The following is a 22,783-nucleotide window of genomic DNA, read 5'->3' on the forward strand; positions in this document are numbered from 1 at the left end:
CTATTCCAAATATCGTCTAATACGCATTACAAGTTATATAATCAATAGCTCATCTTTGATGGAACTTGTTGTATGCATGTTAATTATCACGTAACCTCCCCATTCATAACACAGAAATACACAGTAGGGCCATGTGCGCGCACAGCGTTTTTGTACGCTGCGTTTTGGACCGCAAAATGCGAAAAGATGCACCCACGGCAAAAGCGCACCAGTAAAAAAAACTCATGCGTTTTTGATCACTGGGTTTTGCTGCGTTGTTTCCAATGCATTGCATGGGTGAAAGACACAGTAAAACACAGGAAAGAATTGACATGTCCATTTTTTTTTTGTTAGCTAGAATAAAAAAAATAAAAATTGTGCGGACAGCAAAAATAAAAAGTCAGACGTTGCTGGGGAAGCAAAGTCATGCAGTTTTGAGCTCAAAAACGCACCCTGAAAACGCGCAAAAACGCTCATTGTGCACATAGCCTAGAGGTATGTTCACACATTGCATTTTTTGCATGGTTGTTCATTGGTTTTATGCAAATAAAAAGCTGCTTTTTACAGTAATAGCAAAACCTATGAGATTCCAGAAATCTTATGCACACAGACAGTTTCCTAACTGGAATGAAAACTGCTGTATTTTTGAAAGCAGCATGGCAACTGTTTTTTCCTGCTTTTTTTTCACCATCGAAAGCAATGAGTGGGAGAAAAAAAAAATGCAGCTGTGTTTTTTCAGTGAATTAAACTACTTAAAAACGTACTTTGGACAAATGACAAAAATGCTGCAAAAAACAGCTTTTTTTACTGCCAAGAGATCAGGATTTACTACAAAAAAAACCAAAAAGATGCAACATGTGAACATAGCCTTAGTCGCCAATGGTAGGTCATCAATAGATGAAGCATGTGTGGGAATGTAATGTACATTTGCAACAATCCCAGGAGGCTGTTTATTGAGGTCATAGAAATTGCAATCAGTGGACATGTTCTCGATAAATAAAAACCCCAGAAGGGGTATCGGACCCTCAGACAGACATTTATGGAATATTCTATGACTGCTATACATATGCAAGATGGGCTTATCACAGTACTTTACAAGAAGGTTTGCCATCTTACATTGTGTGTGTGTGTGTGTGTGTGTGTGTGTGTGTGTGTGTGTGTGTGTGTGTGTGTGTGTGTGTCTCAGGGAATCCGCACTGTCACATTTACAATCACGAACTTTTGCACAGACACCCGATGTGAATCAGGGCACGTCAGACTGTTTTGACGGGAAGATTTAATCTCGCACTTTACAGTTACACTCCAAAAAACCTGCCTCCATTAGAGTCAATGGAGCTGCGAGCTCCAGGTTATTAATAGGAGCTGTGATTGGTTGCTATAGGAACAAAATAAATTGTTAGTATAAGAAGCTTCTGTGTGAGGTAATAAGAGGTCAGTGGGGGGACAGACAGGACAGACACGCCAGGAACTACAGCTAGTATGTTATATATGTATAGTGGCATTGTGCTTTTCACCTATGTTCTCGTCTCCATTGGCCAGCTTTCCATTCCAGAAGTCATTGGTTATAGAATGAAGAGACGCAAGGTACTGGATATCAGATTCATTAGAACCCCAATTCGATACTTTTTTCCTATCAAACCTTTGCCACCTCAAGTAAATCCTCTGCAGCTGTTTGCCACAAGACTTTGAAAGGCCAAAGAGCCAATAGGAAAACAGCCACTGGAAACGATTACTGTAGTATTGGCAATAAAGCCACTCTAGTTCTTCATGACCTAATCAAAAAGACAAATTAGGGTTAAGAGAATGGCAACAATGAATGGATATTTAGTAGATTAAACAGGTGTGCAAAATAGGTTCTTATGTTCCTATTTTAAAAAACAAAAACAAAAAACACCCCACACTTCTATTTTTTGGAATTTGCACAAAACATACGTGAAATTAATGTATAGGCGACAGGAAGAAAAATCTTTATTTTAGCCAAAAATGTACACAAATTTATTGACCATTCATTTTTGAACATTTTTATAAATATTATATAATTATTATTGAACATTATTGGAAATACTTTTCCTTCAAAGCTTCTATTGATACCTTCGCCAATATCCTGTTGAGATCCTTCTCCAAACTCCTATGGTTTTTAAAATAAAATAAAAAAATTCAAAGACCACATCTGAAGTGACAGAAGCTTGTGTAATAGAAAATACCCAAAAGTGACAACATTCTAAAAGAAAAACTGCACACCTCAAAGTGCTCAAATACACATTCAAGAAGTTTAACCTTTCAGGTGCTTCCCGGGAACTAAAGCAATGTGTAAGGAAAAAATTAAAATGTAACATTTCCCACAAAAATTTTTACTTTAGCCTCAAATTTTGCATGGTCACAAGAGAAATTGTACCATACAATTTGTTGTGCAATTTCTCCTGAGTGCACAGATACCTCACATGTGGTAGCAACCACTGTTTGGGTGCATGGCAGGGCTCGGAAGGAAAGGAGCACTATTTGACCTTTAGAACTCAAAATAGTCTGGACTTGAGTGGACGCCATGTCACATTTGGGGAGCCCCTGATGTGCCTAAACAGTGGAAACCTCCAAACAAGTGACCCATTTTGGAAACTAGACCCATCAAATTTATCTAGGTATGTAGCGAGCACATTGAAGTACCTGGGGGTTCACTGAATTTTATAACTGAGCAGAAAGTCATTTCCCCCCCCCCCACGGAAATATTGTTTTAGCCCCAAATTTGCATTTTCGCAAACGGTAACAGGAGAAAATGCACCATACAATTTGTTCTGCAATTTCACTTAAGTGCACAGATACCTCATGTGTGGTGGAAAAATTACTCTTTGGGTCCATGGCGGGTTCAGAAGAAAAAGGTGCGCCATTCACATTTTGCATGTCCTTTTGGCTGTACTAGATTGCGGATGGCATGTCCCACTTGACATGCCAGAACAGTATAAATGCCCACAAGTGAACCCATTCTGGAAAATACCTCTGAATCTCGGGGTGTGGTGAGCAATTTTAACCCTGAATTCATGGAATTGTACAACATTGGGCTGTGAAAATATATATTAAAAAAAAAAATGTCCCCAATAAATGTTGCTTTAGCCCCAAAGTTTAATTTTAAAAAAGGGTAATAGGAGAAATTGTGCAAGAAATTCTGTGGTCCATTTTCTCCAGAGTTTGCAAATGCCCCATATGTGGTAGAAAACTACTTTTGAGTCACAGTGCAGAGCGCAAAAGGGATAGAGCACCATATTAGAGCTCAGATTTAGTTGGAATGGTTTGGGGGATGAGCATATTGACATCACAAGTGTGTCACAAACTTTTATACTATTGGGCGGTTAAAAAAAACCAAAAAAAAACCTAAAATTTTTAACCAATAAATTATTGCTTTACACCAGATTACCAATTTTCACATTGGAAATAGATATATATATATATATATATATATATCGCGGGCGGAGGGGTAGGAACGCCGCTCATCTGGACTCGCTGGCGCTCGGGTCCGGTGCTTCGAGCACGGGGCTGGTCCCGGGGCTCGAACAGCGCCTCCTCGCCCACGAGTGAAAAGGGGAGGTTTTTGGTGGATGGATGTTTGGGATGTCGGTCATGACGCCACCCACAGGTTGTGGTGATGGTGAGCACCACCGCTGCTGGTGACGGGGAATCCCGGGAGCGATGGCAGAGAGCAGCTAAGGTGTTGACCCCTCTGTGGGTAGGAGCGGTTTGTCCCGGGGCCTCGGTTGGGGAGTAGAGAGGAGGTATAGGTGCAGGTGCCAAGGTGGGGAGGCAGCGTGGGCGCGGGTGCAACGTTGCGGTGCCGGATGGCACTGTTGTACTCACTCAGACACAGAAGGACAGAGTCTCTGGTAAACCAAACAGCTGGATGGACAGGGCCCACATCCGGCTCCGGTGTTCTCACTCTCCCTGGACGGGTTGATGGTGGCTGTCGTTTTCCTGCACCTGTGTAAGTGTATTTGACTCCTATGGCTTCCCACGGGTAGTCCACTCCCCAGCGTGTACGTGTCGGGAGAGCCCGTTTGACCACAGGCGCTGGCCCTTTGATCTCTGGCCCTTGGCAGTGGCATTTATCCGGGCGGGTTGGGCTGTTGCCTTCTGACGGGACTTAGGTGGGAATGAACCCCTGAGGTCCAGACCGCAATCAGGTAATTTGACCTTTACGGCGGCTCCTAGCCTGGTCAGGGTCTGAGTACCCTGCCTTGGTGCTTGGCTTCAATCTGCTCCCCGGTTCGGTACCGGCAGGCCACCGCCCGACCCCAGTCCTACGGTTCCGCTGACCTACACCAACTCCTGCAGATGGCCACCACCGTCTGCCGACCTTGCTGAACGTGCCTGGGCTCCAACCTAGACACCAAGAGTTTTCACTCCTCTCACTTTCCCTGTCTACCACAAACTCCTGTCTTTTCCCGCCTCCAGGCCTGTGAACTCCTCGGTGGGTGGGGTCAACCGGCTGGCTCCGCCCCACCTAGTGTGGACATCAAGCCTGGAGGGTGGCAACAAGGATTTGATTGACTGGTGTCACCTACCCAGGGGAGGGTGTGTTTGTGTGATGTTAGTGTACTGTGACCCCTGGGGGTCCAGGAGGTCACTTATATTATAAAAAAAAAAAAAGCCCAATATGTTCCAGTATTTCTCTTTTTAACGTGGCAATACCACACATATGACTGTACAGTACTGTTTGGACACCCCACGGAGCTCGAGAGGGAAGGAGCACCATATGATCTTTGGAACACAGATTTTCCTAGACTGTGGACTTTTCAGTGTTCCCACAAGTGCCAGAATGGCATAAGCCTGCCCAAAAGTGACCACAGTTTGGAAATTGAGAAGGGAAGGAACTCCAGCAACCAGAATCTTCATAAAATCATGCATTATTCGTAGTTCGTAGATAACTTTTAGTTCAGGAGAGTAAAGGCCCCGTCACACTAAGCAACATCGCTAGCAACATCGCTGCTAATGAACAACTTTTGTGACGTAGCAGCGATGTTGCTAGTGATGTTGCTTAGTGTGACATCCAGCAACAACCTGGCCCCTGCTGTGAGGTCGTTGGTTGTTGCTGAATGTTCTGGGCCATTTTTTAGTTGTTGCTGTCCCGCTGTGAAGCACAGATCGCTGTGTGTGACAGCGAGACAGCAACAACTAAATGTGCAGGCAGCAGGAGCCGGCTTCTGCGGACACTGGTAACCACAGTAAACATCGGGTAACCAAGAAGCCCTGTCCTTTGTTACCCGATATTTACCTTCGTTACCAGCCTCCGCCGCTCTCACTGTCAGTGCCGGCTCCTGCTCTGTGCACATGTAGCTGCAGGACACATCGGGTTAATTAACCCGATGTGTGCTGTAACTAGGAGAGCAGGGAGCCAGCGCTAAGCGGTGTGCGCTGCTCCCTGCTCTCTGCACGTGTAGCTCCGTGCGCTGGTAACCAAGGTAAATATCGGGTTGGTTACCCGATATTTACCTTAGTTACCAAGCGCAGCATCTTTCACGCGGCGCTGGGGGCTGGTCACTGGTTGCTGGTGAGCTCACCAGCAACTCGTGTAGCGACGCTCCAGCGATCCCTGCCAGGTCAGGTTGCTGGTGGGATCGCTGGAGCGTCGCAGTGTGACATCTCACCAGCAACCTCCTAGCAACTTACCAGCGATCCCTATCGTTGTTGGGATCGCTGGTAAGTTGTTTAGTGTGACTGGACCTTAAATCATGAATGCATGAATAAAAACCAATAGCAACACAAACAAATATACGAGTTTCAGAATCAATCCTAAGTTATTGTGTGAATTGTTTCCATGTGCTATGGTCAGTTTGGAAATTACCCCCGTCTGGGAAATTCATCTATGGATGTAGTGACTATTTTTTTCTCTGGAAAACACTCATTGAGTCAAACGCAGTGAATGTTGCAGAATTAAAAATTGCAAATAAGCCCTTGTAGTGCCCATACATTGTGCCCAGCTTATGCTTCTGGAGACATCTCATACATTATGCGGGCTCTCCTCAGTATAAATGCCAAACATGGACATTAACTATGGTTTAGGCACAAAGGTGTTCAGAAGGGGGTAGGGTTATGGATTCGGGAGGGCAAATTTTGCTGGTTCCTTTTTGGAGGGGAGCCATAATGTTTTTTCCAGACCCTGTGTGTTAACAGTAATGTGGAAGCCCCCTATATCTCCACTGACAGATCTGAGTGGTGATTTTTTTATTTATTTAATTTTTTTTTTTTTTAAGTGGGTTGAGTTGAATGCTATTGGTGATAATTTGGGATACAGAACATTTTGGATCAGTTCACATTTGTCCTGTGCTCTATTGGCTTACATTAGGGTTTCCATCTACATCTCCAAAATACACGAGTCTGGTGAAACCCTGAGATGGATCTATGCACTATGATGAGGCAGCAGAGTTACTCTGGACTACGTTTGGCCTCTACTCCCAGGTAGGCATTAACTGTAGCACTGATGTCACATCAGCAGCTAATCAGCTGCTGTACCAGTACAGATTGAATGCACACTGCAGCAATGTCACAACAGAAGGACTGGCTGAAATTCCCTGGCAAATCTAAATAAGGAGAGAACACCTGGTACATTAATTTACTGAAAGGGATAAAAACCTTTTTGGCAAGTGATTGCTTATGGTTTTTAAATTTGATCACCCCACACACACCACACACACCCCCCACACACCCCCCACCTTTTGAATATGCACATGTACTTGCAGTTATAGTAAGTACCAGACACTTCAATTGTACCCAGGTTGCAATACAAAATAACCCATGTTCAGGGTTATTCCATTTTTGACAGCACCATTAAAGCTCCTGTGCCCAGATTAAACATTTATAACTGGTAAGTACCATCCATTACATGCCATTTACAATGGTAGGGAGATTAGGCAGCAGGATCAAGACCTTGTAAGTTATGGAGTCGGAAAACAGGAGAGGCTGCAGAGGAAATTCCAAAAATGGAAAAGCATCACAGGCTTTTGGAATAAGCTTTTAATATAGCCAATGGCATACTTAGACATTTTACTAAAATATTAACCAATTACTGTTCTATAAAAAGGCTTGTGATAATAAAAGCACGTCACATGTGTGAACCTTACTGAGAAAGGAATTTATACCAGCTATATTGTGTGGTTTGAATTTCTCCTCCAGCTCTCAGTGACTTTTAAATCTGAGAATACAGCATTCACTGTTAAGGAGATTTCCCGAAAACTATGAAGTTCCTCCTTAACACAATTATGCACAAACTTAAAGGCCCCTTTACACACTGCAACATCGCTAACGACATTGCTGTAACATCACCGGTTTTGTGACGCAATAGCGACCTCCCCATCGACATTGCAGTGTGTGAAACGCATCAGCGACCTGGCCCCCACTGTGAGGTTGCTGATCGCTACAAATCTTTCAGGACCATTTTTTGGTCCTTTATTTCCCGCTGAGCAGCATGCATCGGTGTGTTTGACACCGTTACAACGTCATAGTTAGCGACTTCCCTTTCAAATAGCTGCTTTAACATGTCCTCAATGACCAACTAGGTCGTTCTGCAGGTCCGCATAGCTGCTGCGTCGTTGGCCAGGTCTTCCTGTTTGACAGCTCACCAGCGACAAAAGAGACTTTGTAGCGATCCCGGCCAGGTTGGGAAATCGCTGGTGGGATCGCTAGAAAGTCTGTGTGTAAAGGGGCCTTTACAGTTCCCTCCTCTAGACTATCTGTATAAAAGAATTGGAGTGCTGTATTAAGAATGGTAGACTAATCTGGTGAATCTCTGGCCTGGCGATTAACCTGTCCATTCAGAAACTATTGCCCAAAAAACTGGTATATAGCTTTTAAAACATTCCATATATTGTGAACAGATGCATATGAAAATCAGTTGCATATGAAGTAAATGACAGATTCTGCATCTCTATGGAAGCCTTATGGCTCTCCATCTATAATTCAACTGTGCATGAACTTCATACACCAATAGTTAGATTTCAGTGCATATGCAGTTTAATACTTACATTCAGAGCTCATGTTTTTAATTACATACAACTGCATTTTGTGGTATGTCGTATGGTGCAAGAGTGCCAAATCATATAGATCCTTCCATTCATATTTGTACACAGAAACTTGAACCTCATCCAAGGCCTCATCAGTAACTAAAAGAAAAAGTAAAAAATTATATACACACATATACTGTAACACACACACTTTGTCTTTTAAAGGCAATTGTCACCAGGTCTTTGCTACACCCTCAAAGATTAAAAGAAAAAGAGAAAAATCAGCTCACCCAGGTCTATGGAGACTCCAATGAGAGACAGGTGCAAGGATGAAGGCCGGCCCCGCCAGGAAATTCCAAAAAAGCAAAAATATCCAGCACCCACGTCCAGGTAAAATAAAAGTTGTATCTTTATTCAGAATCCATTAAAAACATAGGGTGATGAGCATCACATCCCCAACAAATATAAAAGTCCTCTTGGACCCCTAATACAGATGGATTTAATGGATTCTGAATAAAGATACAACTTTTATTTTACCTGGACGTGGATGCTGGATATTTTTGCTTTTGTGGACCCTCCAAGATTAGTATGATGTAGGGGCAAACACCCTGATTACAGCAATGTGTCACTTACTGGACTGTGTGCTGTCTTTATCAAACATTTATCTGCTGCAGATCTCCCAGTTCCCTGAATGATTAGCCCTGTAGAACCCACAGACACCAGATTGACAGCTTTTTGCCTATGCACGGCATCAGGAGCATCGCTAGCGACAGAGCTTCTTGCCCGGAGCCCCAGATGTCCTGCATCTGCAGCACAGAACTGTCGGTGTCATCTTGCCACGGATTCAGTTCAATACTATCACAACCTATATATTTCTATAGCGCCAACATATTCCTCAGCGCTTTACATTCAGGTTTATATACAAACATTTATAAGTAACAGAAGATACAATATGCAAAAAACAATATGCAAAAAACAATGACAACCCTGCTCGTAAGAGCTTACAATCTACAATGGGGTGAGGTGGGGGTGACATAAGATACAGGGGCTTATTTACAATGACTGTCCAGCCATCTCAAAGAAATGGGGGATAGATAAAGGCTGCATGAGCCAGTCACTAGCCAATCTTTGTGATGATTTTGGGTGTGGTGGAGTTTGACAGAATTATGATGAGAAATAGTGGAGGGAATTGACTTAGATTAGGGATAGGCCACCCTAAAAATATGTTTTTAGGAAGCATCTGAAGCAGTGCAAGTTGTAGTTTGTCCTAGTTTCTTGGGGTAGATCATGCCAGAGGATTTGTGCAGCTTAGGAGAAGTGTTGGGGCCAGGAGTGGGAGGTTCAGATGTGAATGTTAGTCAAAAGTAGTTTGCAGAGCTTAGAAAACAGGTAGTATGATAGAGATGAGGGTGGAGAGGAGGGTGGAGCTTTGTGGGTGAGAATAAGCAATTTAAATGGGATCCTATGATGTATAGGCAAGCCAGTGCAATGACTGGCAAAAGCTAAAGCCACAGACCACTACAAGTGTGTGGCTTAAAAGACATCAGTGTGCCCACGAGGGCAACACAATGGTGTAATTGCATGGAGCTACCTCTGTAGGCCCGCTATAGAGTAGGAGACAGGCTGCAGTGCTGGGAATCAGGATTAGGCGAGCAAATTGTGCTTTTTTGTTATTCTACGCTTTTGGGGTCCCTCCTACTGTGCATGGAGAGCTGGGGAGGGGGGGGGACCACATTCTGTGTATCGGGATCTGGAGGGCCCAGCATACTGTGTATAGGGAGGTGTGGGACTATCCTACAGTATATAGGAGGCAACCAAGAAATTATTTGTTTTATATATGAGTGCATTATTCGTTTTGATTGGGGTTTTAAGCGAAAATTACTTGGCATTTTTACTTAAAAAGGGAAGGTGTCATCAAGAAAAAGATTTACAAAAAAAAAAGGTAATAAGTTTTAATTAAAACTGTAATTGCGCAAAATAAAAAAAAAAGTTTGATATTTTCCACTCAAACACTAGGGGGAGCAACTGCTGAAATCCTACTGTAGTAGTAGCTTACAATACAACTGCAGTAAATGCCAATGTATGTGAAGCGCTGTGGAATTAATAGCGCTATATAAATGAATAAAATTATTAATTATTATTATTAAAAGTAGGCAGAATCTGCTCTCCTGTGTGTGATGTCACACCTCCCTCTCCCAATCTATGTGTTTCCAAAAAGGATGAGCGAATGAAGTTTATGTAGCGCCCCTGACAACATCAGGGTGCTACAGGGAACTGCATCCTGTACCCCAGGGTGCAGGGTCTACCCCCCATGGTTCCAGGTCCCCATCAACAGTGTCCCTAACATCCACACTACAAATCCCAACCACACCTCACACCAGGGCTTGAGACACACCAGTGGGTTGGTCAAGTTGGAGCACGGTCGCCCACCTAGGGGGTCCCACCAACTGGTGGGAGGGAGGAAGTCAGTTTGGAGTCAGAGTTAGGAGCAGGGGAGTTGGAGCGCCCAGGGAGGCAACAACAGTCAATTTGTGCACGGAGGCAGGGCTCCAGACTTACCAAGTGACACTGGTGGGAGTGGGACCTGGACGGGCTCCCCCCGTAGAGACTGCGGTGCCTAGAGACTTTGGTTAACCATCTGTATGAGTGTCTGCTTAATCCCCCTGATCCAGCACCACGACTACCGCAGTGAGTAATCTGACCCCTGCACTCTGCTTTCCAAGGCCAAGCCACCCGTTCACCAAATCCCCACTATCCAAGGCCTTCACTACCTGCGGAGGGACTGACACCTGGATGCCCAACACCATCTCCCATCGGCAGTACTCCTTTACCGCAACCCACAGCTGGCATCATGAACATTCATCCCCTGTAAATATCCCCTTACAAGTGGCCGCAAGCCCCCGGGTCCGGAGACCCTCGAGCCACAGCAACCCCGGATCCGAGCAGTTCGACTGCTGCTGGGGTGGCACACCTTCAAATTCCTGGCGTCACGAACAGGATAAGAACTGGGCCCGCTAACCCGGGTGACGTGCGCCTTACAGAACTGTCCAAGTCTAAAAAGTGATTGTAAAATTACAGTGCAGCCATCTTACCCGCCATATTTTGTCGCCATCATCCCCAGCAAAGAGCACAAAGCCGAAGCCCCGCCCCTGTCCAAGAAGAGCCTGGTGACGAAAAACCAAGAGGGGGGGGCAAGACAGGATGTGAAAACGGAGCTTGGTGCAGGGACACCAGGACTCTGCATTAAAGTTCCTGGAAGGAGAAGCCGCAAGATGTCGGAACAACGAAACTGGTCACCTCAGAGTGCTGTTCTTGGAATGGCTGACTGGATAGAGAAGGAAATAGAGCAACTCTGCAGGAGAATGCGGACGCTGTTCCTGTTCATGCTGGACGACTGGAGAATCGAGATGAGGAGCGTGGCGGCGGTGCGGGCCCGTGGAGCGGATGCCCTGCGTGTGGAGCGGGTAAGCAGTAACCCATTTCCGGTTGATCCGGCCTACCCGGCCACAGAATACGGTCTGCCTCCGGCCACCGCAATAGCCATGCCACCTTCTCCACCCTCGGCTGCAGCCGAGCCACTAACCCTGACATCGGCAGCGGAACCTCCAGCCCCCTAGGAAGATGAGCAGGCCGCAACGCCTCCAGCCTTCCCACCGACCAGACCAGGTCGCAACACCTCCAGCCTCACCACCGACCATCGCAACCCTGGTTGTGGAACCACCGGCATATCTTGTTGCAGCTGCAGAGGAGGAACCCGCCGGTTACACTGCAGCGCGGCCTCCCGGTAGCTGCAACATGATCGAGTAGTTTGGGCTGAAACTCTTGATCCTAGATATTAGTTTTCAATAGGCAAAGTTTCTACCAATGTTCCCATGTAGTGGGAAGGCGGTGGTTGAGAGGGACCAGACTGGTCTGGGAAAAGCTTTTCGGAAACCAACCTTTATGCTTTTCATCAAGGAGATCTTTAGTTATTCCCCAGATGTCTTCAATTTCATGATCAGGGCGCTGGATAGCAGGGAGCGGAACAATTGTTTCTAGTGTTAGCCACCGTACCCAATATTTTTCTAGAGGAAGTTCAGAAAACAACAAGTCCTGTAATGGTCTGTTGTACGGCAGAGTCCTGTACAGATCCTTCCACATGTACATAAGCTTAAAAGCTTCTTTAGGGGTATAATCAGCACAACCAGTCCTAAAATCATGGCCAAAAGTAATCTGAAGAAAAGAAAAAAAACAAACATTCAGTCACCACAGACAATGCAATACATCCACAAGAATATCCTGAGTGTTAAAACATAATAATACTACTGATACTAATATATATTTATTATAAGGCATTTATGCTGCATGGCAACCAGACATTTACTGTAACATTTTTTGCTTAAATGGGTTGTTTCACAAAGTACATTTTGATCAAAAAATCTTGGAATAATAATTTCCATAATTTGATGTGTTAAAAATAAAAATATTCCTGTGCCGAGATAATCGTATATATGTGCCCCTGCTATGTACTGTGTAATGGATGTCTGACTGCACATGGACATGGTCTGATCATACCACATCTCCTGGGCAGGGGAGGTATTAAAATATACAGACAACACAGCCCCATTTGCCAACTTGACTTATTTTTTCTGGACAGCTGATAAAAAAAAAAAAAAATAAAAATAAATAAAATATAAGGTTAAGGGTTTTTTGGACACATTGGAAAACCATAATAAATCACAGTAGCACAAGACCCACAATAATTAAACCATCAAATTAAAACAGATAATTAAGATGGATTGAAATAGGCTGTGTGTTTATTAGACGTGACTCAAAAATGTTATTTTAAAACCAAATCGATATATACATTAACAAATAACAAGAATCGATAAATAAGTAAACAACCAGCTCAGAAAAACCAATCCACCCAGCACATGCTGGGCTATTTTACACACAGAAACCACAGCCATCTCTAAAAATTTTGCAGGCCACTGTTAGGTCTTGTTTGCACGTACCTGCTGAATATTCTGCAGCAATTTGACAGCACAAAATCGTAATGATGCAGTGTTTCTGCAGAATAAAAGCCGATTTCATGCGCTCTGGCTGCTGCCCCCACCATAGACAGAGTGGAAGCTCCATCCCTAGCGCACAAATTAATTGACATGCTGCTTTTTTGTATGCACGGATTTGGGTCAAAATTTTGGCATCCAAATCGCTGCGTTCAAAAAAAAAAAAAAAAAAAAAAAAAAAAAAAACAACGTGTGCACTAATTATGCACAATCTACATAGATTGGGGACGCATACATTTACGCTGCAGTGCAATATGCAGCGTAACTGCATGCGAGTACGCAACGTGCGCACAAGCCCTTAAAGTCTTGACCTATTTCCGACAAATGAACGCCAATCTTGTACAAATCAGGTGTGAATCACTCCAATTCACGATGCCTATAAGAAAACCCTCCAAAACCAAGTAGTAACTTCACCATGGCGCTCTAATGCAGTCAACAAAAGAAGCTCTTTAAATGACCAAATAAGCTCAGAAAAAGCAAGAACAGAATTTGGAAACCAACATTTGTAAAAACAAAAAGGATGCTTCGTAACAGATAAGAAAATTCGATACTTTGGCATTCCTATGTCATTCCCACCAGCATGAAAAATTACCAGACAAGGCGAAGGCCATCTAGAAAGTAACTGTCTCAATTCTAAGTAAACATTTTTCCAAACCAAGTTTACCGAAAAAAAAAAAAAAAAAAAAAAAAAGCCTTTTGCTGTGCCTAACAAATGAAAGAATGTTCAATGATCCGTACCACTAGAGGACCTGCAACAGACATTAATCAACCACGAGCAATTCTGGCCTAACAGTTTAGACCCATCAGTTTCCCAACAACCAAACTTTCCGATTATACATTTTTTTTTGTAGACCTAGCCTAGTTGCCTCAGTGGCAATACCTATGCGAAAGGAGTACAAAGTTATTTTATATGATTTAACTAACTTAAATTATGCCAATCTTCTCTGTTGGCTTCATCTGCCCTCTTCATCAGCTGCTGCATCAGGTTTTTCATCAGGAATCTTCTCTTCATCATACACCGACTGCCAGCTAATACCAAACGGCTTGGCTTTAAATAGACTGGTACCCCTAAAAAGGCCGGTAGAACCAATCATAAGTCAGCAAAAAAGGCGCCAAGACTAGTGATGGACAAACCCAGACTGTAAAATTCAAGATCCTAGTATCAGACAGCCTCCCATTACTAATCTAGAGCTTAGTGGCAGCAGTGAGCTGTCATTAACCCCTTATCATTACTCAGATTCCCCCTACATCAGGACAGTCAATGTGCTGGGATTGTCACATCTAATGGATGTGACAAATCAGAGTCTGAGTCAGTGCCTTGAAGAAGTATTCATACCCAATGAACTTCTCCATATTTTTTCCATGTTAAGCATACAAGTTTAAAAGAGGCAGTCCAAAGGGCTGGTGCGGTGACAATCTGGGTTATAAGGAGTCTATGGCAGCCTATAGATGCCACTAAGTCCTAGATTAGTCATGGCAGGCGTCTATGAGACACCCCCCATTACTAATCTGTAAGTATAAAGGACAAAAACACCTAAAAATCCTTTATTTGAAATAAAAAACAAAAAAAAAACACAAAAAAAACCCAAAAACACCCTTTCACCATTTATTAACACCCAAAACACTCCTCCAGGTCCCACGACGCTTCAAGCACTGCTACCTCTGACGCTCACAGAGAGCGCCATAGAACAATACTGAAGTGAGTCACTAACTGCGGTGACATCACTCAAGTTAGCCATGGCCACAGATTGGGTCCTCCCCCTGTGACAGGAAGTCACTCGAGTGACTGAAGTGAGCAGCGCGATCAGCGGTGCGATCACAGCTGGAGTCCTCCACCTGTTATTAATCAGGCCGCAATTGAAGTGAGCCGCAGCTGGGTCCACGTGAGTGATGGCACAGCCGATTGCGTGACTCACTTCAGTAGTGGCCTGTACCTCACAGCAGTGAACCTGTGACGTTACTGCTGTGACACACCGTACTGTGGGAACCGTAGCTGTGAGGTTCACCCCAGTTCATTCTTATCATTGCAACTCTGTCTGCACTCACAGCTGGCAGTCTCTATGACGCTTGCAGTGACAGGACAGATGTAGCAGAGCTGAATCGCCGTGGGACCTCGTGAGGATTACTTCAGACCTGGAGGGGTGTTTGGGAGGGGGGGGTGTTAATAAAGTTGTGAAAGAGGGGGCTTTTTATTTTATTTCAAATAAAGGATTTTTGAGGGGTTTGTTTATTTACTTTCACTTACAGATTAGTGATGTGGGGTGTCTCAGATGCCAGTCACAGCCTAGGGCTTAGTGCCAGCTTTGGGCTAACATTACCCCCATATTACCTCGATTGGCACTGCACCAGGGCAATCGGGAACAGCTGGGTCCAGCACAGTGTTCCTGCGCTGGATATGAAAAAGGGGGGACCCCCACATATTTTTTTTTTTGGGGGGGGGCAAAAAATTAACAAACAAAAAAACAGCTGGCCAAGCTAGTTATCGCTCTATCGAGCTATTCTGTTTCTTGTTACCTATTCTCTTTTTTTGTATCTATCAATTTTTGCTATTTTTTTCTATCATGCTAACCATCTATCCATTATCCTATCCTATCATTTTGTTTCTACTTTAAAAAACGCATCAAAAAACGCACCTACATTACAAGCGTTTTTTTTTTTTACATTTCCCGGCTCTCTGTGATAAAGTCTAGGTTTGGTTGCAGAAAAAAACTGTAGCATGCGCATGTAGCCTAAGTGGGTGCACGTGACCGTGACGTCATACGCTGTTTTGCTTATATGCTTGTCAGTTGCCAGCGTCAGTGGAGGACACCAGGAGAGCGGCAAGAAGGCGAGTAATTATTTTATTTAACTTGCCCTGCATCTTTGCTCTCTGGTAATATAATCCAATATAATATAATATAACATAATATAATATATAATATAAAATATAATATATAATGGTTATTAAATTAAATTATTGGTAACGCCTAATAAAACACCACGGCCCATTTCTTTCCACTTGAATATTAGTGTGTTTTTCTTTGTCGTTTTCATGCAATCTGGGTCTTGCGCTACGATGATGTGACCTTGATGAGCTGGAGTATGGTCATCCATGAAGATGAAATTATGCCTGTTTATGCCTAGGTATAATGACTGGATTACTAATGCTATTCAAGTAGTAGAGACTTCTCACTGTACCATTCACAAAGTGTAGGGCAGTTTTATATTGACTAGATACACCTGCCAACACCAACACGACCAAAGAGCTATCTGGTGACAACACTGGCTGATGCACAGCGCTCTCCTTCATGCCTCCAACATTGTTGGTTGCCATTATTTGTGTTTAGAGTAAATCGACTCATCTGAACAGTACTGAGGCCAACTGGTCTCTTGTCCAGGAAGTCAACGCCTGAGCCTGGTGGTGTGGTCAGGTACCCTTACAAGTCGGTGTGGGATGTGGCCAAATGACGTCCACTTCTATGTCTTTCTGCGACTCTTCCAGTCTCTCTGCATCAATGGTGCAACCTGCTGATGACACTGACTCCAAGCTCAATGGCCACTTCCATCTAAGCATATACTGCTTGAAGCCTCAATGGCGAGGTACTGTTGATCAATTGTATCGTCTTGGTCTCATGATGAGGACCGTATAAATATCAGTTCTAGCCGAACCCTGAAGTTTATTGGCCAATTTATGGATCAAACACCTGTTATGAATTTTGCAAGGCATGCAAAAACTACTGAAACATTGAGGATATATGACCTTATCTAAATTTTTGAATGTGCATTAGGTTCACCTGAAAAGATTAGAGGGCATTTTAGGATCATCCTGAAATTTCACCCAAAAGCAAAAATATCCCTAACTTCTTGTGAGTAGGAGTATCTCTTGCACAGGAACATTTTTTTATTTTTTTTTTTAAAACATCCAATTGATTTACAAAGTTTTTTTGAAAACCCTTTAAAAAAAAAAAAAACTTCAAGTGTTCTGTAACTGTTGGAAATTCAGTAACCCCCTTTTGTTTTCAGGGGTGATTGGCAGCTGATCTTCATTAAAATCTTGAACACTGTTGAGCCAAACATTCTGTGTATGGTGCAAGTTGCGATGGGTGACAAACAGTATGTGCCCAAGTAGCAGATTTGTGTGCAGATTTTTATACACAACTATGTTTTGGCAGGAAAAATTCAGCAGAAAAAAAAAAAAAAAAAAAACAAAAAAAACAAACTCACGTATCGAGTTTTCACATTTCTTTCTAAGCGTTTTTCTGGCATTTTTCCATTCATTTTATTTAGTCATGGCGATCGCAGGGGTTCAGGTGCTGTACCCCGCTGGGTGTCCAGCTGATGTTACAGCCAGGGCCGGGCTCTCACTGCCAGGAGTGGTGCTTATGCTGCTCCCGGCAGTTTAACCCCTTTAAAAAGGGAACCAGTCACCAGATTTGGGGCCTATAAGCAGCAGCCACCACCACTGGGCTCTTATATGCAGCATTCTAACATGCTGTGTTTAAGAGCCCAGGCCGCTATGTAGAACATAAAAATCACTTTATAATACTTACCTAGAAGGTCGCTCTGGTGCAGACTGGTCGAATGGGAGTCTTCATTCTCCCAGATCGGCACCTCCTTTTTCAGCCATCTTTGTTCTTCTGAAGCCGGCGTGCATGACGCGTCCTATATCATACATACTCGCCGGCACTGAGGTCCTGCGCATGCACACTTTGATCTGCCCTGCTTAGGGTAGATCAAAGTAATGTAGTGCACCTGTGCAGGACCTAAATAATGGCCTGTGTGCATGACGTAGGACGCATCATGCACGCCAGCTTCAGAAGGAGAACAAAGATGGCCGAAAGAGGAGGCGCTGGTCCCGGAGAACACCACCACCCGTTCGACCAGTCTGCACCGGAGCAACCTAAAGTGAGTATTAAAGTGTTTTTTTTTTTATGTTCTACACAGCGGCCTCGACTCTTATATACAGCATGGTAGTGTGACGCCTCTGGACTATTCAGGTCGTTACAGGGTACTGCACAAACTGCCCTCCCCGTGCAGTATTCACCCCCCCATGGTTCTGGGTCTCTATCCTGCAGTACTGCCTCCACCAGCATTCACAAATCCTAGATACACTTTGCACCACACCTGTCAGGCACACCAATGGGCTGCTTAAGCAGGAATAGGGCCGCCCACCTAGGGGTCAGACAGGGAGGTGGAAGGTGTCAGTTGAGTCGAGTGGTAGGCCTCGAGCTGAGCGGAACTCTGAGGAAGCTGAGAGTTGTAGCTCCCAGGGGAGAAGTAAACTAGGTCGCAGACGGTGATCTGGACCCTGGACCTAGAGGAGTTGGACCCCCGGTCGCAGGGATTGAGGCTAGGTGTCTGAACCCATCAAGGAGGACAGTCAGCAGCCTGGTCCTATCACTGGTCCGGGACCGAAGGCACGTCGGAGTACACAGACCCTAGGTCGGGGAGAAGCTTCAGGCGACCCGGCAATTAACCTGTGGAGGACAGGGCCTTTATGGACTGTTCCCACCAAGCTCAGAGATCAGGGGCACAAGCGCAACGAGGGGGATAGGGTTTTCCTAGCAAGCGGCCCACTGAAATCCCAAGCGTGAGCTCCTAAGAGCAGGCTCCTTCACTTAGCCATAGTGGGGAGCGGGGCCCGGACAGCTCTAAGCTACCGGGTCACAACTGACAATCTAAACTTTTGTGCCAGGAGGCAGGTTACGGACCACCAGGCAGTGCTGCAGGGGACGGGACCCAGACGAGTTCCCCTCAAGAGGCAACAGCAGTCAGAGACTTGGATTCCCCTTTTATCAGCGTCTGCTTCATTGCTGAGTTAGTACCCGACTGGCCCCTGCACTGCAACCCCACATCACCTTCAAGAGTCCCGGGGCCTACCCCTACCCATGGAGGGCAACGTCATCTAGCTGCACCACGCCATCACCCCGGATAATCCCAATTACCGCACACCACGGGTGGCGTCACGAACTATACCAAATCCCCTGTAAATACTCGCTTTTCCATTTGAGTGTGGCCCCTAGCCACCGGGTCTGGAGACCCTCTAGCCACAAGTAATCACCCCCGGATCCGAGCTGTTCGATCCGCTGCAGGGTCGGCACAGTAGAATACTGTATATAAGAGCCCAGTGGTGGTGGCCGCAGCTTATAGGCCCCAAAGATTCCCTTTAATGTTTCGATCAATGCTATCGCTGCATTCAGGAAGCAGAATCACTTCTCCCTGGTGATTGGGTCCCTGTAATGCGATCACAAGGACCCAATCGTTGCCATGGCAACACTGATTCATCACCTGTGTTACTGAGCTACAGATCGCCTCACAGGCCATACCAGTGAAGTGTCTCAGCTGTGAGTGCATCAATGACAGATATAAGCCACTGCACTAATCAAGCTCAAGCACTGCAATGGAAAAAAAAAAAATGCAGAAAGAAAAATTGACATGTTGCTTTTTTTCTGCACGGAAAAAAAAAAAAAATCTGCAACATGTGCACAGCAAATCAAGATTTTAAGATGTAGCTGGAAAGCATTTTTTTCCTTGCAGCATTGATTAAAACCTGCAAGAACACAAAAAACAAAAAACAAAACCAAAACAGGTAGTGTGGGTACATAGCCTTAATTCAAGCGCATGTCCAGCTTAAAGTGGGTGTCCAGTCTTCTAAATGAGAGGGCAGTCACCTCTAAGAGCAGGATTTGCACACTGCTGGCCATATTCCAGGTAGATGTGCCCAGCTGCTCTCAATACAAGGCACTTGAGAGGACGAGTATGTGCAGTCGGTGCATGACTGCAAATATCGTCCACATTCCCCAGCAACACCGCTGAATCCTGACAGCATGCACGCTGCACTCATAGGGACTGCAGACTTTAACCCCTTTAAGGCCTACAATAGCTGCTGAATTAAAGTTGATCTGTATTTTCATCATTACCAATAATACAGAGTGATCCGAGATGGAAAAAAAAAAAAAAAAGCCAGAACCTAAGCATTTCTAACCCACTTCTGAGGGTATGTGCGCACGTTGCTTTTTACCTGCTTTTTTGCTGCTTTTTCTTCTGCGCTGTTTAATGCCACAATGGATGTGTTCTTCTATTCAAGCAAAGTCTATGGGAATTTGGGTTTCTTGTTCACACTATGTTGTTCAAAATGCTGCCTTTTTGAGGCAGAACTTTGGTCAAAAACTCAGCTTTTCAAAGAAGCAACATGTCAATTGTTTTTGCCATTTGGGTTTTGCACTGCAAAGCTGAGTTTTTGACCAAAGTTCTGACACAAAAAGGCAGCATTTTGAACAACATAGTGTGAACAAGAAACCCAAATTCCCATAGACTTTGCTTGAATAGAAGAACACATCCATTTTGGCATTAAACAGCGCAGAAGAAAAAGCAGCAAAAAAGCAGGTAAAAAGCAGGTAAAAAGCAATGTGCGCACATACCCTCAGAAGTGGGTTAGAAATGCTTAGGTTCTGGCTTTTTTTTTTTTTTCCATCTCGGATCACTCTGTATTATTGGTAATGATGAAAATACAGATCAACTTTAATTCAGCAGCTATTGTAGGCCTTAAAGGGGTTAAAGTCTGCAGTCCCTATGAGTGCAGCGTGCATGCTGTCAGGATTCAGCGGTGTTGCTGGGGAATGTGGACGATATTTGCAGTCATGCACCGACTGCACATACTCGTCCTCTCAAGTGCCTTGTATTGAGAGCAGCTGGGCACATCTACCTGGAATATGGCCAGCAGTGTGCAAATCCTGCTCTTAGAGGTGACTGCCCTCTCATTTAGAAGACTGGACACCCACTTTAAGCTGGACATGCGCTTGAATTAAGGCTATGTACCCACACTACCTGTTTTGGTTTTGTTTTTTGTTTTTTTGTGTTCTTGCAGGTTTTAATCAATGCTGCAAGGAAAAAAATGCTTTCCAGCTACATCTTAAAATCTTGATTTGCTGTGCACATGTTGCAGATTTTTTTTTTTAAAAGCCTGCTAAAATACGGAGGTGGAGCCAGCACATGCCCTGCAGCGTGGTATTGGGTGGAAAATTCCCATACACTATACAGAAATAGCGATCAGATTAGAAAGTGTATAGAGGGAAGGCAGCAATCCTGGAATACAGGACTAGTCCGTCCTGGAATACAGGACTAGTCCTCCCTGGAATACAGGACTATACAGGACAGAGCCTGCTTGCGATGTATGCCAACAAGGAGGCACCTTAATTTACCAGAGAACACCCATCATACATCAGAGGCAGGCCCCAGAGCACCCAGGGACCCCCTCTGGGCACAATACCCACCTTGCAGCGCTGTGCCCACAGGCTGTCTGTGCTGCTGACCCGGTACAGTGTGCCGCACACACCACTCACGTGGATCAAAGAGAAGGGGTCCAGGAGCTCCAGGATCATCAGCAGGAGCTCATCACACAGGTCCAGCAGGCAGGGGGCGCGCCTCCTCCGGCCCGCTCTCTGCGCCCGACACCACCACCGATCGTCATGGTGCGGCGCCGGGTAGCTGGCCAGCAACGCTTTATCCATCGGCGCCCTGCTGTGCCCCAGGATACGATCGTCAGGGTGCTGCGCCTGATCGCTGGCTGGTAACGCTTTATCCATCGGCGCCCTGCTCTGCCCCAGGAGCCGATCGTCAGGGTGCTGAGCCTGATCGCTGGCCGGCAACGCTTTATCCATCGGCGCCCTGCTCTGCCCCAGGAGCCGATCGTCAGGGTGCTGCGCGTTATCCAGCGGCATCAACCCTACTAAGCAGCTACTAACTGCCGCAGGCGGCGCCCTGGACGCCTATATAGGACAGGACAGGTCCGAGGCTGCCGGGGGTGGGGTCAGCAAATGATCCCCAAATATTGCAGGAAACGATCGTACTGTGCTGGTGGAACAAGGGCTCTGGAAAGCATACAGCTACGGGGCGCATGTCTGATAGAGGAGATTGATAGCACAGTGGCTTGTGAGAAGGGGAGTTCCCCTTTAAGAGTGCGTGTAGGTCCTTAATGGCAGAATTTGGGACGATATGAGAGTGGATCAGCCTTCCTCTTCATGCTTTGCACTACGCTGACATAACTCCCAACACTGGAAAAACAGAAAGTGGGCCAAATTAGCGCATAGCGTGCCGCTGCACATATTCACGCCAATAGCCACACCCTTTTGTCATTTCTTGCTACCATGGCAGAGGGGCAGTGAGGGATATTTAGCAGATGCCTGTAGCTTGTGGAACCAAATAATGGATTGCCAGCTGTATCGGTTGGGACTAGAGATGATCGGATCCATTCACAGGACCCCGGAACAGAGCAGTGGTATCCGGCGCCGGACAGAAGGCCTCGAATCTCTAACCTTCTGGAGTCCACAGTGCGGCTTTTGATTATCCAGGGCTGGTGCGATGTCATCCGTGTGTCCTGCTCATCTCTACTTGGGATCTATGGATTTATTTTTTGTTCATTCAGTCATAGTCATAGCAGCCAGAACGTTCTCATCTTGATGTAATCTTCACTATATGACATCTGGCTTTTTGTGTCTGTAAGGTCATGTTCACACGCTGCATAAATATTGTGTTTTTTGTTTCCTACAGTTGTCTGCACCAAACTATGCAATTTTCTCTGATTATTGCATTCTTGCTGCCTTTTTCCCATTATCACACATTTTTGCAGATCTGAAGCTACTTTTTTAAGTGTTTTTAATAGTCCAGAAAAGCTTTGATTCTGCAAATGATAAAGCAACTGTAGTTTTTTTACATGCGTTTTTTTTATGCTGCACAGAAAAGCCCCTAGAAAACAAAAAGCACTAAAAGCGTGTGTCGCCCTGGGCAAGCCAGGGG

The 22,783-nt window shown here is 45.0% G+C and overlaps 1 protein-coding gene across 1 annotated transcript in view; it reads right to left on the reverse strand.

Moving 5' to 3' along the window:
* LOC142297225 (uncharacterized) overlaps positions 1-21,648 on the reverse strand; it is a 42,286-nt gene extending 20,638 nt beyond the window's left edge. The window contains exons 1-4 of the mRNA XM_075341482.1: positions 21,262-21,648; positions 11,900-12,173; positions 7,983-8,120; positions 1,494-1,751 (exon numbers count right to left, since the gene is read on the reverse strand). Of these exons, the coding sequence (XP_075197597.1) occupies positions 1,494-1,751; positions 7,983-8,120; positions 11,900-12,173; positions 21,262-21,648 (1,057 nt within the window). The remainder of the gene's footprint in view (positions 1-1,493; positions 1,752-7,982; positions 8,121-11,899; positions 12,174-21,261) is intronic.
* Between the last annotated feature and the right edge of the window lie 1,135 nt (positions 21,649-22,783).

The sequence above is a fragment of the Anomaloglossus baeobatrachus genome, chromosome 3, assembly GCF_048569485.1.
Source record: "Anomaloglossus baeobatrachus isolate aAnoBae1 chromosome 3, aAnoBae1.hap1, whole genome shotgun sequence".
In the NCBI taxonomy this organism is placed as follows: domain Eukaryota; kingdom Metazoa; phylum Chordata; class Amphibia; order Anura; family Aromobatidae; genus Anomaloglossus; species Anomaloglossus baeobatrachus.